Source organism: Passer montanus, unplaced genomic scaffold (genome assembly GCF_014805655.1).
Source record: "Passer montanus isolate IOZ18808 unplaced genomic scaffold, ASM1480565v1 scaffold1, whole genome shotgun sequence".
In the NCBI taxonomy this organism is placed as follows: Eukaryota; Metazoa; Chordata; class Aves; order Passeriformes; family Passeridae; genus Passer; species Passer montanus.
The window spans coordinates 21,518,671-21,541,983 of NW_024356504.1; the positions used below are offsets into that span (position 1 = coordinate 21,518,671).

Below are 23,313 nucleotides of genomic sequence, written 5' to 3' on the forward strand. Positions count from 1 at the left end.
CAGGACTTCCGACCTTAGGGGGATGTTTCTACACACAGGACAGTCAGTTGTTCTTGCAATGCCCACTAATTATTAAACCAGATTTCCCAACAGTGATGAATCATTTCAGCTGCTCTGGTTCAGAAAAGTAAGCAAACAACAGCCACAGGTCATTTCAATGGTGTTGAAGGATCAGAAAATGAAGATTGTGGAGTACAAAAGGGGAAGAATAGTGCTTGATAATTGCATGGAAATGTAAATGCTTTGTTACATGGAGGCAGCAAATGGCAGAAATTTAGAGAGACTGACTGCGGTATTTTGGTAAGTCAGAATACAAATGGAACTGCTTTTTATCCAGATGATCTGAGGTCTGTTTGTGCACTTTCAAACGTGCCTCCTGTCTGTACAGTGACACCATGGTAGATAAGATTGTGATGGTCTCTCCCATCCTTCAGTACACTTATGGCATTAGAGTTTGAGGCTTTTTTGTTTTGTTTTGATATTTTTTTAAATGAACAAGTTTGGATCCCAACATTGCTAGAGGTAAGAAATTATTTTACTGTTTATCAATTAATCATTGTTCTAGCAACTGGGAGCCTAGCCCTTTGGATTAACAGCCAAGCGGGAAGCTGGTTAGATATGGCAAGTGAGCAGATTTTTAAGTTGCCTTCTATGCTGAACTCCCATTTCAAGGCTCAAGCACACTTGCTACGCAATTCATCCAGCACTTACAGATCTAGCACCAACCTCTCACCTTCCACATGCACACAGGGCTTGGGAAAACAGCTTTGGTATGACGTGCAAATAAATCCTTGCATACTTGTACCATTGCTCATATAGGGGATTCATGAAAAATCTAATACCTTATCACAACTTGTATCAAAATGGAACATTTTTCAGATGTGAAATAGGAACAGACCCAGGCTGGAAATGGATTCAGTGATAACTGGTTTTGCTTGATGATTTTTATAGACAGCAAGCTCATGTGTAGTCTTCTAGGCATTCCACAGCTTTGCTGAGTGGTGATGAGGAAGATAAAGCAAACAATTTCCCTTTGTCTGAAAATGTGTAAATGAATGATTCAACTGCTATATCAGTTATGACTGCTAAATGGTTCTTAACTTCTATCAATGGCCTGATGAAAGGAATTAATGCTGACAATGATAAATTGCTTTCTCAGGCATTGAGACTTCATGACAAGGGAGGGTTTCTTTTGAGGTGAGAAGACACAGTATCAGTTGAATATTGTTCTTCATTACATGCTCTAGAGGCACCCAATGATTTGCTGAGCATTTAAGCAAATTGTGTTTTATCTCTTTGCCTCTCCACAGTGATGTGGATCACCTCTCTTTACTGAATGCACAGGCTATAGTAAGTTGCTCACCATCTCTCCTCTCTCACTTATCCTGTTACATTTGTCTCAGTAATCCACTACAGACCTCATGTAATCTGTCTCCAGGTTTTGAGCATTCCTTAATGTAAATATGCTTGCTCAAATACATCAGACCCAAAGGACATGCTTTAGGATGATGCATGTCACATTTAATGTACTTACCACATTAATCAGGCTTGTTTCCTTCACATCTGTATCAATTCCCCAAGAATGAGAAAACATGAATTTAATAGCTGTTTACTTGGTAGCCCAGTAAAAACAACCAGTTTAAGTAGTTTGCATAATGGTGGACAAAACCAAATGATTCGTTTGGCAGAGGAGGGTGTCCAGTATTCTTTTCTCTCATTGGAAACTTGGTACAAGCTTATTACAAGCAGAGGGACTGCTATTGTTTTCAGCAAACTTTGGAATAAGACATTAGATAATTTATATAACTAAGCACTAAGAGTATGTATATTAAATGGCACATTCAGAAATGAAATGTGAAACATAATTTCTCAGTTCCAGTGATCAGATCTAGATTTCAGAAAGCAACCAAGAGAAAAAAAAGAAAAAAAAGAAAAAAAAAAGAGAAAAAAAGACAGCACTGGAGCAAGGATCTATTGGTTAGAAATGGTTATCGGTATGGATACAGAAAGGCTCTGAATGGTAGTCTGGATTTGTGCTTGTCCACACAAGCAGTACCACACAAGCAGCGACCACTGGTTTCAAATGATGCAGGTGAACAAACATGAGGAGAAAGGTGAGAAAAGAAAATGGATCTATGTGTGGGAAAAACACACATAAGAACCAGGAAGAAAAGAGGAGCAGAAAAAAAATTATCTGGAGCACTACAAAAAATGTAGGTCCTTATCATAGAAAAGTCTGCTCATGAAGTGTGTTTTCTTATAATCACATATATAATTTCATAGTATGGCTACTGGGTGCTGAATAAAACAATATTAGAATACAAAAGCCAAGGTAGTATTTGATACGTCAATACAAATAATTGTAATGCTGACATTTCATTTTAAGTCAAACCCACCTCTATCTGCAAAATTACATGTTCTTTGCTATCAATATATCTGTAAAATTGCTATCAAGGAGCTGGGAGCTCATCTATAAAACTTGCTGTGAAGGACTTTCCTGGTTTCTACTGAAAATGGGCTTTGATCACTTTGCTGCATATAAAGCTTAAAGGAGGGGATTTTTAAAACACAATGCAACATATAAAATACTCACTATACCTTCTCTCTGGAACATGAAGTATCTAAGGGATTCAACCAAATGCTCCCTAAAGAAGACAAATCTCAAAAAAGTTTCTTAAAAAAATTTAAAAAAAAAGAAAAGAAAGTTTCTTCCTTTTTCTGACCAGATTGCCTTTAAATTACGCCGCAAAACCCTTCTGAAAGGTTGTTCTTGGAAAGCAGAAAAAATGATGATCAAACCTGCCATAAGGCAGATGATTATCAAGAACTTTAATGGATTTGAGCGCTGGGCTACAGCAGAGCTACAAAAGAATCCCTTGACCTCAGTGTGTGTTTTTGTTCTGGCACAAAGCACCAAAGTCTACAGTGCACTTTTAATGTTGCTTTAATAGTGTGCAAGCCCAACCCTCTACCTAGCTAGAGACTTTTCAAAACCCTTTTAAGTCTCTGAAGACATTTGCTTTGTATTATCTACAAGGTTCCCATTTAGCACTGGATGAATCCATTTAGAGCAACTGACCTGGACCTCTAATGAAAATTGGACAAATATTAGTTCCAAGTCCTTCTTCAAAGTTTCAAGAATTCTGGCTACATTTATCTTCATAATCTTTGCCCAGTTCTGAATTTTACTTGGAATTCTCCAAACAAACAACAGGGATCAATGCACAGTTAGGTAATTTGTTTCCAGGAACTGTGAATCTTTCTGCTGTGGATTCTAACCCCAGCCTGCCTCGGGGGTTTAACTCCCCACATAACTTCAGTAAAAGTGCCTTGTGCTTCCAGTGGAGAAGGCAGTACCAATAACAACCAGATGGATTTTGGATTGCTACAACCTGTTAATTCCTGATAACTCCTGTTATTGAGTATTTGCTCTCTAGAGAACCCACAAGAAACTTCAGGTCTATTCAAATTGTTAAAATCTATTTTATTTTACCAGTGATGTTATTTTGATTTAAAAAAATCTACTTGCAGTGCTGCCCCTGATATCCAAACTCAACAGGCTTTTATTATACAATGAATCTGGCCTTTTAGCTCAATCAGTGACATATTAAATATAACATTTGAAACCTGAAACTTTCCAGTTCAATAAAACAATTCCTTCAGATGAACTGCCCATGCTTCCACTGAATTTCAGACCAGAGGAGTTTGATTCACTTATGTTGCTAAGGATGGAATGCCTGCTGGAAACCCACAATGGTAAATAAACACATTGAAATATCTGTGACAAAAAAGAAACCCTCTTTCTTTTTACTGCAACCTGAGCGTAAATTTAAGAACAGACTTGAAACTTTCTCAGACACTTCTCATCAGCCTATATAAGCTGAGGCTGTGCTCTGTGAGAAGCTTGAGTATATCATTAACAAAAAGCTTATTCCATGCTGACTAGCTCTTCCAGCAAAATTTCACCTATTTGGTGAAACAGAAATGGAAACTGGACCCAGAAAAATTATTATCATGCAACTTTCAAACTGGGGTTTGATAAATCACCAAAGTGCTGCTGTCTGAGAAAATGGCACATTCAGTCTTTCCCTTCAGCCTCAGCAGAGGTTCATAACAACACTGAAGAATGATATGATTAATTACAACTAAATTTCCTGTTCATTACAGATACATTCCCAAAAAGAAAACAGCCTGTTAATTTTTGTATACTCAAAAATACTGTTGCTGCATACCCTAGTATTCCCATGTGAAGCCGCCTGCAAGAATGAATACTTCAGTAATTAGCATTTGTTTGCTTGTGCCATGGATTTTTGACTTTTCCCTTGAAGCTGTTTATCAATGAAAATTCTGAATGCATTTTAATTAATACAATCACACTTTTCCAGGAATAGCTGCTAATTTGAAGCAGTAGTTGAAATATGAAATATTGAACTTTTTAACAAATGCTTTGTTCCTCTCAAGATGTCTAATTATTACATTCTGTCTGCAAAGGTGTCATCTCTAACTGTCTTGTAAGTTTTTGGGTCATTGTGACAATGGGGAAATTCAGGACAAAAAATGACACTTCTACTCCCTTGGGGGGAACAGAATTATTTTTCTTTGTAAAATGAAGGTGCTTTTTTTTAAATGTTTACATGGGGCCAATACTGTCAGGAGCTTGACACATCATCTGTGCTTTCAATAAAGGAATTTTATTTATAGGAACACTCGGAGACCCTGCTGTACCTGTCTGAGCTGGGGTCTGCCATGACATGAAGTCAACCTTTTCATGATGTCCTTTCCTCTTAGGTACTTTAGCATTTTCCACTTCCTCCCTCTTTCAAAACACAACTGCTTTATTGCAAAGGGGTTGAGGGAAGAGCTGAGGATGACTGGGCTTCAAAGGGATACTCAGGGGTCCTCAGGTCTGCTGTCTGTGGGGGTGGCAGCCCTGGCAGCACCTCTGCTTCCTCACTGACACCACAGCAAAGGCATCAGGGCTCTAACACATTTTTAAAAACTTTCAAAATAGTTTAAATATACTTTGAAGAACAATGTAGCACAGTATAATGACTGCTTCATATGGAAATGATCGTGTGTACCTGAGATATGAGTATATGAGGAGGGAAATTGCATATAACTGGGCACTCTTTCCTTCCTTCAACTGAGCAAATCTGAAGAGCCAGCAAAACACTTCAATTGGTTTAGATCAGCAACTGACAATTAAAAACCTAGCAACTGGTATTTTTCACATTTTTTGATTCATACCCAGAAGTATCTCACTGTTAGAACGTGATGAACCAGAATTGTCTCTCATGACACCTACCTGGAGGACTGTTATTAGTACCTTGTTTACTGGTTAACTGAGCAGGACTGCTGTCAGTTTAGTTATTTTAGTGACAACTACAGAAACACGTGCTTTTCCTGCTGCATAAAAACCATTTTCCCTGCTTAATGACAGCTTTTCTACCATACATTCAGCTCTAAGTCTGTTTTCATAAAATCCAGTAGAAAAAATGCATTAAAATACAGCAAAAAATCCCCCCAAAACACAGCAAACTTTGTTTTCTGGGGAAACAAGGGGAAATGGCCTTAAGCTGATGGAGAGTGGATTCAGGAATTAGTAAGACATTGTTTACTGGTAAGGGTGGTGAGGCCATGGAACAGGTTAGTGAGAGAAGCTGTGGCTGCACAGAGTTTCAGCAGGGAAAAAAATCAGTATCTTTCTATGAAAACTTTTGTATCAGAAAAATGCCAGAATCTCTATCAAGGAATTTTAAAAGCACCTGACAACCTGCTCCATAACCACTATATCCTGTCAGAGACTTGGATTTGGTGCCTGTGGGAGGAGCAAAATATTAATACTCTCAAAATCCACCAAAAGTATCTATTACAGAATGCAGTAACAATTAAAATATCAAAATATAGCAACTAGGCCTCAGCTACAACCACCAATTACACTAAAGAACAACATGGATACCCTGGAGTATTTTTATGAAAAAAACCCCAAAACTCTGCAAATAGTTGGTGGTATGTTTTTTTTTTCTTTTTCAGTATCTAGATTTAAAAATTGAAGCATTTCACATAATTCAAAGTAAAAGATTTGAGAATTTTTGGTATGGGGGCAAAGTAATTATTTCAGAATGAGGAAAAAGAATTTTGAACACTCTTAGGTGAGGTATTCTCTCCTGGGCGATTTCTAGCAACACCAAAGAAATCCTTTATGTACAGCATGAGAGGCATGAACTTCTGTTTGAGAATTTCTGCTAGTGCCTACCCACTGACAGAATGCCCTCAGAGTCTTACACTGTACACAGCTCTTGTTATTCAGCTGTTGTCATGGAGCCAGGTGATGGCTGAGCTCTCAGAGAGAGGAGAATTTAGGGATCTTTCCTTCAGGTAACACAGCCAGAGTTTATTTGTCTGAATTTGGGACTGAAAGGGCTGTGCAAGTCAATGAAGCATGCAAACATTTTCCTACTGCCCCCAAAAGAAACGTGTTTTGACGTGATACCTCTGCTTGGACTTGCTGGGTTGGCAGTACCAGTGAAATGAAAGAGATTCTGGCAAGAAAAAATGGAGTCAGATTTTAACTTTTTAATGAAATTTTTTATTGCAGCCTCTATCTGCAAAGGAAACTTGCTAAAGGTGAATTTTCCTTGTTCAGTCAGTTGTTTATATTGGTGACACTGTGCTCTAATACAAATCTCAGGTTTCTGTTTTGTTCTCCATTGCCTACTAGATATTTTCACATGTGCTAAAATTAAAAATTAGTACGTGCCAGTCACGAGGCAGGGTGGATGGTGCAACCCTTCTACAGCAAAGGCAACTTTATTATCAATAACTGCTTTAAGGTCTTTTGAACAGACACCTGTTTGCTGTTCCTTGTGGTTCAGTTTATCACAGCAATAATTCTGCTATTTAAATTTTATTCTGAACTTTACTAGTTCAAGGCCAGATGACAGAGTTAGAGTATGTCAGTATCATTCCCACTGAAAGTGCCATGCACAACAGCCCTTATGTTAAGCCATTGTGTTTAACCCACAGTTCTTGGAGGCTGAAATGATCTTTCATAACCCAAGGCCCTCCAATCAAACACTGCATTGACCCACAATTGCAATGGTGTGAACTCATCTCATGCATTTGATGAAATCATCTGGCTATTTAGAAGCTAAATGAAGGCTAAAGCTGACATAAGGGGGCAAACAAAAAAAGTAATGAGAATTAAACATGTCTTTTTTGCAAGCAATAAAATCCAGTGTAAAATATAATTTTGTACCTATCACATGACTCTGACATGTAGTCCTGGTCATGGTGTCCTCCTCTTCTTCTTGCAGGTGTTCTGTGACTACTTTAGCCTGTACACAGTGCAACAACAAAAGTGAAGAACATCTGTGACTCTGTTAATGTTCCTTCATGACAACTACAGAATGTTTTGCAGAAATAAATCAGAGTACAGTTACATGGCAGCTAACAGTGGAATATATAACCTGTCTTAGTCTATGAATGATATCTGATGATAACAACTTTAATTTCATTCAAAATCACAATATGCAGCACTGAAAAATACCCTTGGAAGATGCACTTCTTCAAAACAAAAACCTAATATATGATGTGGTATCTCTAGTTCAGTTTGCAAACACTGAACTTTGGCGTTTTTATTTCCACCTCTGTTTAAAAGCATTTATTATCTAGACAGAGAGAAAAAATTCATTTAAGAACGTAGTGCACTCTAAGAGCCTGTGTGTGGTATTCAAGTTTGTGTTATTCAAATCCCTGAGATATTATGGGTTTTTTCCAAGATGTATCCTTGCCCTGTCATTCTGCACTCCTATTTCCCAGGTGTACAGATAATCTGAGTCCCTCCCTAGCACAGTGAAATCCCCCTCCATCAGTGGCCACAATTCAGTTTCAAGGACATATTTTTCTGCCATGCTCCATAAATCAAACAGGAATAAAGATATACTTCCAGGGTGATGAGAGGAGGAAAGGCAGCACCACAGAAAAAATTGCTTTCAATATATCAGGGATCTTAAATTATTTGCTAATCACTCTCTGCTGTTTTAAACTGCTTACAGCACGCTCACAATAACAAGAGCACATTTTGTAATATAAACCACTGGAATTTATCATCATTTGCATGACATATCTTTGATCACAGTGTAAATCCTGCTTGCTGGGTTACACAAGTAGCCCTGTTGACCTCTTGTGAGCAGCCTAAGTATGACACCAAAGACTTGCTCCCCAGATTTTTAAAAGTGCATTTATCATCTCTTAATCCCAGGGATTTGATTACATCTTTTCTTCCTTACGAAATTCCTCCCTTCAGGCTATGGAAAATGAAGAGGGGAGTGTTCATTTGGCACTCAGTTCCAGGTGGAAACAGTTTCTCACATTTGCACAGTGCATGGCCAAGTGCTGCTGTGACATTTCAGAATGTTGGGATAGATCCCTGGGTGTTCCCCAAACACACAGACTGAGCACAGAGTGCCACACAAAACTCCTGGTGCCTTGGGTTTGGTGCCACACTTCCACCTCACAAAGTGAAACCCGTGGCTGTTCTAAATCACACAGGGCTGTAATAAAATCACAAAGATGAAATGAAGCAGTGCAGCACAAAAATGATTGTATCTCACCTTAAACTCCAGCCAAGGACATGAAAAAGTACTGGAGAACATGGAATATCCTTGGTGCAGGCTGAAGTGTTATGTATTTCTGCTGGCTGGCCTTTAGAGCAAAGTGCTTTTTTGATGAACACTAACGGGAAGTGTATCCCTCTGAAGGTGAATGCACAAGGCCACCATTGGTGGAACACTGCTTTTTCCATAAATTCAGTGGCAGTCCAGCAATAACATTCTTTGCATGAACAGAAATCAGAGGTAATTGGTGCATATGTTATGGTGTAATAGTGCCTCAAGCCTTTACCTGGCACATCGTAAGAAAAGTGATTTAATCATCAAAAATTAAATAGCTTTTAAAGGAAAAAAATCTTGCTAGAAATTTAATGTTAGAAGATGTTCTGGCCAGGATTTAAAGCAGCAGTATATATCTGATAAGCAGTTTGGAAATACAGCAGCTTCTGCACTGAACCGTATGACTGAGTGCACTTTGTATTGTTCAGAAAAGAAAAGAAATCTTCCTGGTTTAGGGCTTTTAAAAAGATTTATGCTGTTTTCCCCAAAAGCATTAATTTTGTCTTTTTATGAGGGGAAAAAAATGCACAACAGGCCATCCTACTGCATGTGACTGTTTTCAGTCACAGCTATCTCCCAGCCCTTTGCAATCTGCTTCAAAGTAGCAGACACCAAAGAATAACTGGGAATGACAGTAATAAGATTCATGAACTTCGAATTTAAAGACTTTGCATTGTTTTTCCTTTAGAAGTTTGGAGGACAAGATGAAATACCACATATTGAGGAATCTTAAGGTATATCTCTTTGATAAGTTAGCATTAATAACTGTAAGCACATTTAAAATCTCGTTATTCTGGATGTCATCAGTCTTTTGGCACTAGATATTTCTTTTAGGAATTAAGTGCCACCGAAACACAAATGAAACTCAAAAAAATGAAACATATAAATGTAACTTAATCTTCAAAAACCACACAAAAATACTTTGTTTCCCTGCTAACAAAAGAGTGTATGGTACAGCAGAAGTAATGCCTTTTCACCATGAACAACATGTCCTTAAAAACTAAATAGTATAATTAGCATTTCTCCATTATTTATGTACATTAAGAACAATCTTTGTAGTTCCTTCACAAAATGAAGTGTGTTTCTTTAAGATATACTTCAAAGACTATTATTGCAACATTTTAGAAAGACTTCACAAAATGACACACAAAAAGCACAGCAAATTATTGCAGCATTAGAAAATAATAAGTTAGAAAGAAATTGTAGAAGCAATGTGTCGAGTTTTTGTACTTCTGTACAGTGAAGAAAGCTGTCAGGACCATATTAAATGTGGCATAGTTAAACTGAGTGGCTCTGATAAGGGGCTCTGCTCTGCTATCTAAGTTCTAGATCAGTTGGATTGAATTTCCTGCATATTGCACATTTCCAGACTTTCATTCTCTCTCTTTCCTTTCAGTGACACTACAAGGACAGCCTTAGATATGCTTATAATTTGTGGTTTTATAATGCAGGAGACATCTACATTTTCAAAGGAGAGATGATACCAGAGGAGTCAGGAGGAAAGTTTTCAAACACATTCATTTTGCATATGTTCCCTGTAAGGTTTTTAAAAAAAATGACCTTGCAGATGTTCTCAGCAAAGATGTCTGTATTACAGTAAAAAAAAAAGAAAAAAAAAATTTCCTGAATTTGAAACTATGTATGGAATGTCTTGAAACTATGTATGGAATGACTTGACCTCAAGCATCCTCAACATCAGCCCTAAACTAAGAGTTTCTTCATTTCCCATTACAGAGCTTTTTGCAATGCTCCCAGAGAATTTGTATTTCAGATTCCCCCCATTGTATGTGCTGCACTTCAGTAACTCAGTTCTATCAGAACAACAAAAGGAGCAGCCTCAGCTTCAGAGTAAGTATTCTATTTGGCACAAGTTTCCAGGCTGTTTGTTAAAATTGTGGTGATGGTTAATAATAATCATAATAATATGAACAAGGCAGCTATCTCAGGAATGAGGAATGAATGCTATAGGGTTAAAGCATTTCACTTCTCCTTGTGCTGGACTTTAAAACATCATGGGGAAGGTCCTTGCAAGGCAAGACATTGCTCATTAAATTCTAAAGTTAATTAAAAGAAGCTTCACCTGGAAGGGCACCCCTTCAGCCTAACTTTAGGTTACAGTCCTGGACTCTGTGGGAACACTTCTCCATGCAGCAAAGTCAGTCCAGAACCAGACTCTAGCAGCTAACAGAAAACAGGGTAATTTTTCTTCTATGTTACAACATTCTTCCCCTCTGAGTAAATAAAATTATCAGGTACAGTTAGTACTTTATTAAAATATAAAACTAACTACAGGCCATTAACAGGGAGATTTTTAATGGCACAAAGTGAGATGCAGGTCCAATGTATGTTTTTTCTTTTGAACATTCCCTCTTAAGTGACAAATATTCCCAAATGTGGTCAAATGATTTGCCTTTTCCACAGCAGCAGTGCACTTTTTAGGCTTAATGACTTCTATAATGTTCAGAGGAATGTTCAATACTGGCATGCAATTTTAAGGGAAAGGGGAAAAAATAAAATAAAAAAATGGTCCTATCATTTTACTCTACCACAGTATGATTATAGCATCATTGTGCATGTATCTTCACAGGAATTGAATTGCCAGCAGAAGCAGTAGAATCTTCATGACTATCTGTATAATGTGGCCTATAGCCAAGCTGCCAACTTTTGTATTAATTCACAATCCTCTAGCTACACAATATCCTTCTATCTTATATATAAACAGTTATTATCCTGTTTGCCTGCAATGGCAATAAGAAACACATCCAGAAGTTAAAAAGAAGGTAATAATGTTTTCATGTACTGAAGCACTTACCAGGGTCTGATTCTGCATTTCCATATCAGCTTTTGTGTTGCTGTTTTTCCTGTGGTTTCCTTGAGAGCTGATAGAGTTGCTGTGAAGAGAGGAGCCCTGGGAGCTGCCCTTCGACACACTCCTGTAGGAAACATTATTTGATCCACTTTCTGTCTGCTGAGCTACTTTCTTATCAACTCTGCAGGTAGAGAGTGATTCCTCTGATAAATTGCATTGCCCTTCTTCAATCACTCTACTTTCCCATTCCTTTAATGTTTAAAGTAACCTCTCTGTATCTTTCTGTCTCTAGACCTTTGAGTGATAAATGTTTCTAACTAGCCTTGATCAAACCTGTCACTTGCAATTTCAGGTAGTATATCAATTTAGCCTTTCACAGGTGATGATTTATATTATATTTGGGACTGCTGTGGGGCAAACGTGAAAACATAATATACCCACTGCTAAGTTCTTCTGTGACCAAAGGTTGTGAGAGCTGGAAAGGTAATTAATTCTGACAAGTTACCAAATATGTGTTTTCTGGTTACAGTACAGGAAGATGGAATACATTAAAACATGTACCTAATTACCCTCTATATTTACACACCATCTGCCTAGATTCTTGATTTCTGGAATAATTTGAATTATCAGCTTGGATGTAACTCGCCTATCTTTAATTTCAAAGACCAATGGTTTGGTTAAAGTAACATGAAAAAAATTATCATCTCATTGTTAATGCTTTTTTTTTTTCCTGTAGAAATTAAAGTCCCAACTGTGAACCTACTGTTTGCTACTGTGCATTTTTAGCACAAAAAGAACATACACTGAACTTCACATCTGGGCATCTGTAAAGCTACACGGATATCAGCACACCCCAAATTGTGTTCTGGAGTTTTACCTGTTTAAAAGCTCTCTCATGAAGCTGTCTTTTGGAGAGTAGGCAGCTGTGGTAGAACCTCCGACTTGTTCACACTCAATCTCACCAGGAGAGTCTTGGGAAGGCTTCACAATTTTGCTCTCCATGGCTAAAATGTCACCATTGTCAGCTTTCCTGTTAATTTGATTTTCTATTTCACAGTGCTGCTCAGTTTTCTTCTTTTCTTTTCTTCTCTCTAATTTTGCCTGCTTAATTCCAAATCCTGAGACTTTTGTATCCTTTTTTTCCATCTTAGTTTTAGGAACATCGGTCTTCCTGCTACTCGGTGCTGGGAGCTTACTCTTTCGGAAGCCAAACCAACTGGCTATAGAAGGCCCAGTCTTTTGCTTAGTCTCCACAGTGGGGGATTTGGTTTGTCCCTGACCCTTTTGCACATTTTCTTGAATGCATAACATGACTTTCTCCTCTATTGTAGGTTGAAGTGATGGTGAACTCAAAAGATCATTAACATTCTCAGAGGTTTCTGCTAATTTTAAAGACATTTGCTGTCTTCGTGACCTTGTTGCTTCCAGTTTATGAGGACACTTTATTCCATCAAAGCTTTGGAAGGACAAAATTTGTTTGGAAGACACCGTAGCCGAGGCTTCTAACTCCAGTTCTGCTGGCAGAACACTTTTTTTACCTAGAGCTTCGTGCTTAAAGCTTTCGGTGCTTTTCTCACTCTGCACAGACAGACTGCGTGCCTCTTTCTGAGAAAATGGTTTGCTTCCATCACATTTTGAAGTGCTGTGAAACTGGTCTACTTTTTGAGATGGTCTGAAGGGCAATTTGCTTGGGCTTCCATGCTGGCTATTGCAACTGCTCATATTTCCAAGAGAGCCTTGTCTAGGACAAGAATTTTCTGTGGGTTTAGTAGTATATAAAAGAGCCTCTGGTGCCACTGCTGTCCCAGGAGCAGCCTTGATCTGAAGCCCTTCCATGGCTGAGTTCTGCCTCGTTAGAGAATTCCCTCTGTCAGAAGTGTTTGTAATAATCTGAGTCCGTACTTTCCCCAGACCTTCAGTCACAGGGGCAGATGGCTTCTCCCCTGTGTGAACACTGAAACTCTGACTCCGAGCTTTCGCTCCGTTCATGCCCAGGGCAGGCTTCAAGTGCGACTTGTTGCCAGAAGAAACAGACCTCTTAACTAATTTGTTTTCTAATCCATCTCCTCTGTCTACCACCAAGTTGCAGCTTTCATGTGAATGAGCTGATGCTGTATCCATACTAAGTCCCACAGCACAATTATTTTTCACTTCAGAATCAGACCTGGAGTCCTTTAATTCCGCATCCGTTGCACCTTTGGTGCTTACACACACCGACTCACTTTGCTTGTACTTACTGGAACTCCCATTACTTTTGGAAGCTGCATTTATACTGTCCTTTTCCTGCTTCCCCGGAACAGTAGAGCTCTTGCGGAGAAGCTGGGGAGATTTGACAAATAATTTCAGTCCTACAGGGAGACGGGTTTTCATTCCTCTCTCATTAGAGTTTTGAGAGGCGTGTGCAGCATCGCCGGCATGAAAGAGCGTTGACGGGAGATTGTTTACCTGAGATAGCAGAGGCTCACTTGTGCTCGTCGTGTGACACTGAGGAGACGTGGGGAGAATGTTTGGCGTCTTTTGTAGCTGATCCAACCCACTGTCACTGGAAATATTGTTTTTGTTGGAATAGGTGTCTTGTGAAGGAGTTGTTTCCAGTGATGGACAGCCTAGAGAAAAGGACCTGGCTGTTTGAAAATCTGCGCTGGAATACTCACGATTCCTGTGGAGACCCACCTGATTAGGGTTTTTTGGGGAGGCTTGCTTTGTGGAAACTTTGGAAAGTCCTTGGCATGCACTGTGGGATTGCTGAGATGTGCATTTATTTTGCATAATTCCTTCTGCATTTTCTTGAAGGTAAGATAATTCAATTTTGGCCCCAGAAGATACATTTTTTGCTTGCATTTCATGACTAGATTGATTATGAAAACCAGAGTTCACAGTTCCTTTTAATGGAGATGATTTCAGTGCATTTTTTGCTGTTTCAGTGGGACCAGCTCCTCCTAACTTTACTGCTCGAGGTGGAGAATTAGCATAATTAGGCCGAATCAACAGGGATGTTGACCTGCCTGGAGGAAGGGGTGGGGATGGAGACCGGGCTTCCACAGTAGCTAAATCACAATGCAAGTCTCTGGTTGGAGGTTCCCCATAGCTACTGGGCTCTATAAGGCGCTGAGGCAACAGTGGTGATGCTGGACTCTGACTCTTTGGATACTTTGACCCATCTCCTCTGCCAGGACGTTTCAAGTCAGGCAGGGCATGGGCAGGGGGCTTTGGAACCTGAAATTCAACTTTTGAATCAAAATGACGAGGTGGGCTTTGAGCCTTTTTGAATTTTGAAAGCTTTACAGGTGGCAGAGCAGGTGATTTCTCAAGGGCTGTGGGGCCCACTGACAGAGCTCCAGGTGCCTCCCCACTCTCAGTCATCAGAGTCTTCTGGGGAGAAAATTTACCTCTGCTGGGTATTTTAGTTACATGTGGCTTTTGATTGATTCCTACATGCACAGTGGAGCTTGAATTGGCCTTGCATGATGCATCATACACTGGCTTCACTAGTTTCTGTCGTGAAGCATTCTGCTGTGTCACCCTTCCACAGCGTGAAGATTCACCACAGGTCAGGGGGACAGCTGTATTTTTATTCCCTGTATTATCTTCAAGAGTATTTTTCCCAGTTTCATCTTCCTGTCTTTCTGAAGCAGTGTAGTTTCTAGCATTGGGTCCTGGCTGCAAATCAGTTCTTCCCTGAGGTATAAGTTCAGTGTATTCCGCACTGGACGTAGTTTGTGGCTGGTTGATTGAAATCTCATTTCTTGTTACAGTGACAACCCCAGTTTGATGCGAGCTGAATTCAATTGGCTCACCATCCTTAGCATCATATATTACCGTAATGCACTCTTCAGAAGAGGTCTTCTTTATAACCTTTTGTTGTTTAATGAAATTACATGGTTTCGGCCTAATGTCTGGGTGAACAGGTATCTGGTTCTCTTCTTTGTCAGTAGATACAAACTGAGAATTCTCTGTGACTTTGAGCAAGTCAGAGGTCTTTGTGTACTTCTCAGGAAAGGGAGTTGCTAATAAATCTGAGGGACTTTTCTCATCGCTGCTTTCTATATGCAATTCATCCAAGACTTCATTGTCATCAGTGTCTGAAAGCTGAAAATTAAAGTCCTTCCAGCCCATATTAGAATGGCTTTGATTTAACTGTAACTCAGGCAGCTTTGCTCTGGTGCATGATTTTACTTCTGCCTGAAATCCACTGACAAAACTAGTCAATTTCTCAGGTCTTTCCTTTGAATTAAAAAATGAACTTCTTTCTGGCAAATGTTTCCTGTTAGGATCCCAGTCAAAGAGACTGTCAGAAATGCTGTGAGTTAATTTGCTACAATAGGCCCTGCAGTCTTTGCTTGGTACTTCCTGCAGCAACAGTAAGGATGAAGAGTCATCATCTGCATCATCATGGGAATCTGAATCATAAGAGAAAGTTTTGTTGTGTTCAATGCAAACACTTCCCATTTCCATTGGCTTACAGTGAGTCTGTTCATTATGGCTGCCACACTTAATTCCAGGGGAATATATTCCTTCATTGGAGTTCATGCAATCTTTGTAACCCCATTTTGATATTACTGAAGGTGGTTCAAGTAGTATTTTTTGCTCCTGCAGTTTTTTCAGCCCTTCTAAGATATGGTTTTCCTTGATACGAGTGGGAGGTAGATCATCTGCAGGACTTGAGAGGTTGCTTGGGAGCGAAGAACCAATGCTTATTCTTTTATCCCATCTCACAGATGACTGTCAAAAGAAAATAAAAATCACTTGTGTTACTCACAAGTGCTGTCAATAACAGTGTTACCATTTTGGTAAAGAGATAGAGGAGTTGCATAAGGGCATTCCATTCCATTCTTTTCTATTTAAAGCAAAGTTCTTTTTTAATAAAGGATTTTACAGTGGTGTGAAGGCTGCAGTGCATTAAAAACCTGTAGGAAGAACAATGTGAATGGAAGGATTAAGATAAAGAAGAAGAGCAGTTTGGACTATGAAAGGCAGAATAAATGTCTGAACAAACGAGGAGACTGTAAGTAAGCTGGAGTGATAAAGGAATCACTAAAAAAATTAAATGGTGGGGTAACAGTTTTGTGACAGCTGCTTTCAATATAAAAGCGAGGGGAAAGTAAAAAAACTTCTGAAACAGGCAGCTTTTCAATTAATCTTGTTTCAAATTAACTTAAAGTAATACATGAAGAAAATTAATTTGATTTACCCTTTTGCTTGTCTTTCCATCATTCCAAGTGTAGGAGGAACCACTGGAATATTCACTGCAAGCACTTGAGAGGGAGAGTTCACTGCTACTGCAGCTGCTCCGAGGATACAGGCGGCTAGAGCCTGTCATATTTAATTGACTCTGGCATTTCAAGACAGGTATGCTGGATTTCACATTCTGCTGGCATTCCTAAAATATGAGAAGAAATTGAAATATCTTATGGGAAGAAAATGATCATTTAACTTCTCCTTGATTAAGAATGGCAAAGAAAAAGCAAGTAAGCCACTTACGCCTTCCTCTCATGCAATTTAGCATCTGGTGAATTTAATACAGAGAAATAAATTTAAAATTGCTAACAATTTGTTTGTCGGGGGAAAAAAAATCCACAATCCTCAGTGTTTTCTTCTTTGTTCTTGGACTAGTATTCTGCTCTTCTTATTGTAAAGATTATTCTGAGTCTATTTGAATTATGCTTCATACATAAGCAGCATGCGCCAGTAAGATACAGCAAACAAAGTTATAAGAATACAAGTACATCTTGACAACTGCATTATAGCCCCACAATGTAACAGATGAGGCTGCACAGCCTGGACAAGGTAAATTAATTTAGTATCCTGAGCAGAATGTCCACTGAGAATGGAATCTCTCCATTACAGTCTAATTTTGGTTTCCTATCTAGTTCAAAGCTTTGTCTAAGAAACTCTCTGACGTAGGACAATCCATCTTCGTGTCGCTCGCAGACAGCTGAAGCCTCTTGCTTATGCAATTTATTGACACTTTATGGCTGCCTTTAGTACTTGTGTAGTTATCGCCCCTTTCCAAATGCAATTTCAGCTGACTGTGACTAAGTGCCAGCTTTGAGGAAGAGAGTAATGAAGAGTAGATAGCACTTTAGGTAAAATATTAAACCTCTGTAGGAGTAGCTAGGATGCCTTTAATTTGTTTTCAAACTAATATTCTTGAGCCTAACAGCGTTGAAGCTTCTTTAGTGTTAAGTGCTTGCAGTATTCTCCAGTTTCCTTACAGAATCAGACATCATTTTAATTACCAGGAACACCAGACATGACTACATGAAAAGAGGTTGTAATGAGGTGGGGGTCAGTCTCTTCTCCCAAGCAGAAACTGATAGGACAAGAGGAAACAGCCTCAAGTTGTGCCAGGGGATGTTGAGATTGGATATTAGGAAAAATTCCTTCACTAAAAGAGTTGTCAAGCAATGGAGCAGGGAAGTGGTTGAGTCACTATCCCTGGAGGGATTTAAGAGCTGCGTAGATGTGGCACCTGGGGACATGGTTTGGTGTTGGGATTGATCTCAAGGGTTTCTTTCCACCCAGTGGTGGGTGAAACATTGGATTTGATGATCTTAAGCATAAAGGTCTTTTCCATCCAAAGTGAATCTATGATTCTGTGCCTTCGTTTCATAAAACTTCCCCTTGGATTTCACTAAGGCAAACTGAAACAATATTTATTGATTTTTGTATGTAGATACACTTAAAATTAATTTTGCTTAAATGAAGAATTTACACTTAGGAAGAAACAAGAAATCTAAAGTTATTGACTTCATAAAAAAATTATCAAGGCAGTGTATGCCCTAGACCCAGCTTCTTCATGGAAATCTTTGGAACAACACTCAGTTTGTAGGCACTTCTCATGCACTGCCATGTTTGTTGGCCTTCTGCTAATTCCTTCCATTTATTCCCCCATGTTCCTCCCATTTATTACTACTGGGGTTGAACCTTTTTTCAGCTGAATGGGAGAGAGCAGAACTTTTACTGCTGAGGAGTTCATCAGTACAGCTGTTCATTGCTCAGCTGACATCATAATGTTGAGTTTTTGACAAACCTAACTACAGGGCAAATCATTATTCTTCGTCACAGGCAAAACCTATGAATGGGAAAATAATTAATGCACCAAGAGCACATTTCACCTCTGGGAATTATTGGTACATGTTCTCCTAGGAAGTCAAAGGGATGCAGGAGGAGCAGCCTTTAAATCCAGTAGCTCTGGGAAGAATATCCCTTTCAGCATCACAGGCAGGCTGATGCCTCTGTTTTTGGCTCTGAAGTGGATTTTGCTGTTTTGTTGAGACAAATGAATATTTCTGACATAGTGGTTCCCCTGGGAGACCCCCTGCCATCAGCCTGCTCAGCTGTGGCAGTGTCACTCCTGGGGAAGGTGACTGCACAGAGGCCAAGGGCAGCAGCTGCTTGTTCTGGCCATTCCTCTGCATTTTGGCTCTGGCACTGGGAAAACGCATCATGTGGAATTCTGCCCTTTGTACTGGGCTGTGTCCCAGCCATCACAGCATTCAAGGGAAGGATGCCTGCAAATCCTTTCCTGTAAGAATCTCCTGCAGGAGGAACGAGGCCACAGCACAGAGACAAGTATTGCCTTCCTGTCATCTTCAGCTAGTCTGAGAGCCTCTCCAAGCTCTCCCTTTGTTTTCTTTGCACCTAAGAGAGGAGAAATGCATTGGGTCCTACTGTTCCAGCAATGGGAAAAAATGGAGCTATCCAAGCAAAGCAAAAGAACAGTCTATTACTGCAATCATCTTTAAGAGAGGAGAAAATGTGCAAAAAATATCATGTCACTCCAGATTATGAAGTAGGGTATCTACTCAATTTCTAGATAGCATTCAGATCACTTAAGAGAGTGGAGTTTTCCCCTTCAATTTGCCTTTATCCTCTAAATTATTCAAGAAAGTACTTTGAATAGCATGTTTATGATGCATTAATTAAATACATTTAACTTGCATACAGGTCTATTAACTGACATGGTGAAATTTTAATTTTTGTAATCATGACTTTTTAGTCATTATCTTTAATGAAATTAGAGTAAAAAGGCTTGAATGTAGTATTACAGTTTAAAAATGTAATTTTCACTAGAAATCAAAGAAAATTGAAATAATCAGACCATTAAAGACACAAAACTCTATATTAGAGCAACTTAACCTGAAGGCTTAATTCAATATAATGCAAAATGTTGTTAGCATTTTTGTGAACCTTTGAAACAATGCCTTTTCATTAAAGTAGGTATTACAAGGGAGATTACATTTTTGTTGACACTACTATACTTCAAGATCAAAGGCACAAGCAGGTTCAATGTTCTGTTCTTGTACTCTTTGTTTCCCTGTATGTGATTTTTGTTTTTTAAGCTACTTTTCTCTTTGACAATGAAACATGAAAGCCACGCTGGTGAACGTTTTGCCAAATAAGCACAAAGCTCATTCTGTCTGAAAAAAAAAAATGCAGAGCCCATGAATTTTTAAAAGTTCATACATAATATATCATAAAAGTGGGATGAATAATACGGGGCACGGGCTTTAATAAAAAGCTCCTTGACCATTTCTCAGAGATTCTGAGATGTAATCAATACCCAAAAAGGTGTGTGGGGGACATTGCTAAGATTTACGCTTTTTTTGCACACAGTGACACTATCTGCTCACTATATCAACCGAGGACACAATATTGAATTTCAGAGAACAGAAGGAAGTAAAAGCATTGTTATCTGCCTCAACAGTGTTTCAATTCAGAGATCAGCTTTATGGCTCTTCCCTGACACCAGACTTCAGAGGAGAAAAGGAGGTTCCAGATGAGGGGAGCAAGGGCAGCACAAACACTCACGAGCATCTGAGCATCAGCACTTCGAGCTTGCACCAGGCTTCGGCTCCGTTCTACTTCTGAAAGCAAATCCCCAGATGAGAGGTCCAAGATGCGTGAATGGAGTTTCTGGGGGGGCAGAAGGGAAGGAGCAAAGCATGAGCATTTGTCAGATATTCAGCGGATCAGCATTTTCAAAATTCCAAACTCTGCTGTTAAATTTCAAGGGAAATGAAGAGCCTGAGGTAAAAGAGGATTTGTTCTAATTTGAAATGTTGTTCTTTGTGCTTACTTTGTCCAAGACTTCCTGTCTGGAGGACAGATCATCCTTCATCCAAAACAAACTCTACTTTTTCTTCTAGTCACTGCTTTGCAACTTATCATTACTTCACACTCAACAATAACAAATGAACACAAGTCCCACCATTATCCACAGAGTTTGACAGGTTTCAGGAAAAAAAGCATAAAAATGAACTAAAAAATTAACATTTATAAATCAATCAACATGTTAATGTTGTTTTATTTACGAGCTGTTATACCTTGCATGAATGATTGCAAAAGTGACCCTATTTTTAACCAGCATTGATCTGCTGAAGGCCTCCTCTGCACACATTTTAACTCAAAGTCATTAATGTCATCTGTTAGGAACAATTAATGTGAATAGAAAATAATTGCATCAGGGAACTGGGGACTCAGAGGATTTTGTGCATTAATATTCACATGCTGTTCGATTATATACACAGTTTTTCTAATTTTTGCTTGGAAGGATGGCTAAGCTGGTGCCTTTCCCTCCATGTTCACCTGTACACTAATTCTAGGGCTTTCAGCCTGCATTAAGCCTGGTTTGGTTTAATTGCAGTTTCAATAAAATCCATGATTTATGTGAATGCCTCAGCCAATGACTTCGAAAGAAAAAATATCTGCAGTCTTGTTAGTCCTGGGCCAGCACACCATGTAACAGGCAGTATGGATCTGACTCAGGCTCCATTGAAATCAATGCAAATGGACTAAAAAAATAAAACCCAAGAAACAAGGACTTTGGATCAGGCACTTTTCACTTTCCCATTAATTCTCTAGGCTTGCAGCCTAAGAGACCACATCTACTCCCCTCAGCTTGGAGGAACAAATGGTGCAGACCCTGGCAGGTGCTTTGCCAGCAAAATCTGTGGGATGCAAACCACAGAGATTTGTTCAGGCTGTGTGAGTGCCCCATCACCCTGTCCGTCCCAAAACACTGGCCAAAGTGGGAAAAAGAATCTGTAGCCAGAAGAGCCTTCCCACAGTGTGGTAGTAGCTCTCTGCAGGGCCCTGAAATGCAAGTCACACAGTATCTTACACCCAGCTGCTCCCCAGCCTGCTCTCTGGGTACCCACTGCAGAAATTAATCTGCCAGAGAACAAAGCAGGCAGCTATTCCTACAGCCTCTGTTATCTGCATGCTCTGCTTCAGGCTTCTATTCCAGACAATCTAGGAAATTTTTTTTAAAACTTCCAATTATGAATTTGGGAGTAATTTCTCAAGAGTTACTTATTCATCCAGGTTTATTAAAGAGGTACTGTCTGTTGCAGAGAGGTTATGGAAAATATTTTCAATGATCAATATTCTGTATAAATATGTGTTATCCAATATATTGTTGAATAGATTAAATAAAATGCTGCAAGTACTCAGTATCCAAGACACTTTTCATTACAAATATTAACTACATCCAGGCTATGTGCTCTTAACATCAGTGGTGTCTGGTTATTCAGCATGCACCCTTCAAAGTTCTACCACTGGTATTACTGTCAGGTAAAAGATTTCAACTCTGGGTAAAATGTCTGCCCAAAGTCACAGATTCACTGACTTTGTACATTTGTTCCTCTTGACAATAATTCCAACTGCATCACTGAGCCACCAGAGAATCCCACTGTTTTCAGAACCAAGAGTTACTAGTGCTAGGAACAAGTGGTTTGCAGACAAATTAATTACCTTCTCCAGGGAAACCAGTCACTTGAGATATTTTAGTGGAAGTTACAATAGTCAGATCTGTGCTTTGGAGATGATGACTGGGGACAGCTGAGATGGATGAACATTTGTAGGTGAAAATGTATTTTCCCAGAAAAAAAGGATCCTAGAAATAGTGCTAAAGGAATTTTACAACTGTAATACTGTCTTCCCATTTTTCCACTTTCCCATTTTATTACTTAAATGGGAACATATAAACATTTAAATAAGGGAAACAAAATATTCCCCTACAACATCATCCAATGAAATTTAGTGGTACTTACAGAATACAGAATCTGTGTCAGACATAAGAGCAGAGATCAGAGATCAGCAGAGATCACATAACAGGCAGAAATCAGAAACAATTTTTGACCAGTGATCAATCACAGCCCAGCTGGAAACAGCTCAGGGTTCTGGGGGTCCCTCCCCAGTGGCTCAGTGGGCTGGGCTGCACAGGGGTCACACTGTGTTTGAGTCACCTTTGCCACAGTTAAACTCTCTAAAACTGCAGTACCAAAGGCAAATCAGCAGACTAAAATGATTAACAAAGAAGGAAAGTGTGTTCTCAAGATGTATAATGTGATTATATTTCTGTATCAAATGAGATCATCACATTGGGAATATTCCTCCCCACACATATGCAAATAAACTAACAGAGGTGGCCAGAACAATGACTAGCATTAACAAACAGCATAATAAAGTTTGAGGTCATCAATTAAATATAATCACACAGCACTGAAGCAAGTCATCCAATTACAAAAGAAAAGCACAGGAAAAAATGTTTCTCTTTAATTTATTTTTCTTTTTCCTTCTCCATTGTCTAATTAAAGAATGGGGAAAACTCTAGCATTTGTTAAAAATCTCATTAATGATGCATTTAAAATCAAGTAACAGATTGTGCTAACTATGTATCTTGATTCTGATTTCTTCTCAGATACACAAAATGTACTGTGTCCTTTATGGTTATTTTCAGATGACAGTCACATAACTAGATCAAGGAGTTACTGCTGCCTTGAAAATTGTACAGTATTAAAATCACTGTTGATGCTATCACGACAC

General features: G+C 39.0%; 1 protein-coding gene and 1 long non-coding RNA gene across 3 annotated transcripts in view; one reads left to right on the forward strand and one right to left on the reverse strand.

The window, feature by feature from the left end:
- NCKAP5 (NCK associated protein 5) overlaps positions 1 to 23,313 on the reverse strand; it is a 354,162-nt gene that overhangs the window by 43,671 nt on the left and 287,178 nt on the right. The window contains exons 12-16 of one of the 2 annotated variants that reach the window (XM_039700287.1): positions 20,296 to 20,400; positions 16,673 to 16,861; positions 12,359 to 16,203; positions 11,485 to 11,605; positions 7,259 to 7,337 (exon numbers count right to left, since the gene is read on the reverse strand). In XM_039700287.1, the coding sequence (XP_039556221.1) occupies positions 7,259 to 7,337; positions 11,485 to 11,605; positions 12,359 to 16,203; positions 16,673 to 16,861; positions 20,296 to 20,400 (4,339 nt within the window). Of the gene's footprint in view, positions 1 to 7,258; positions 7,338 to 11,484; positions 11,663 to 12,358; positions 16,204 to 16,672; positions 16,862 to 20,295; positions 20,401 to 23,313 lie in introns of both variants that reach the window. The other variant, XM_039700277.1, reaches the window with a different exon arrangement.
- Positions 173 to 21,890, forward strand: LOC120498046. Its single transcript, XR_005626625.1, has 5 exons — positions 173 to 300; positions 10,407 to 10,520; positions 16,350 to 16,486; positions 16,702 to 16,830; positions 20,192 to 21,890. It is a non-coding gene; the product is annotated as an uncharacterized LOC120498046 (long non-coding RNA).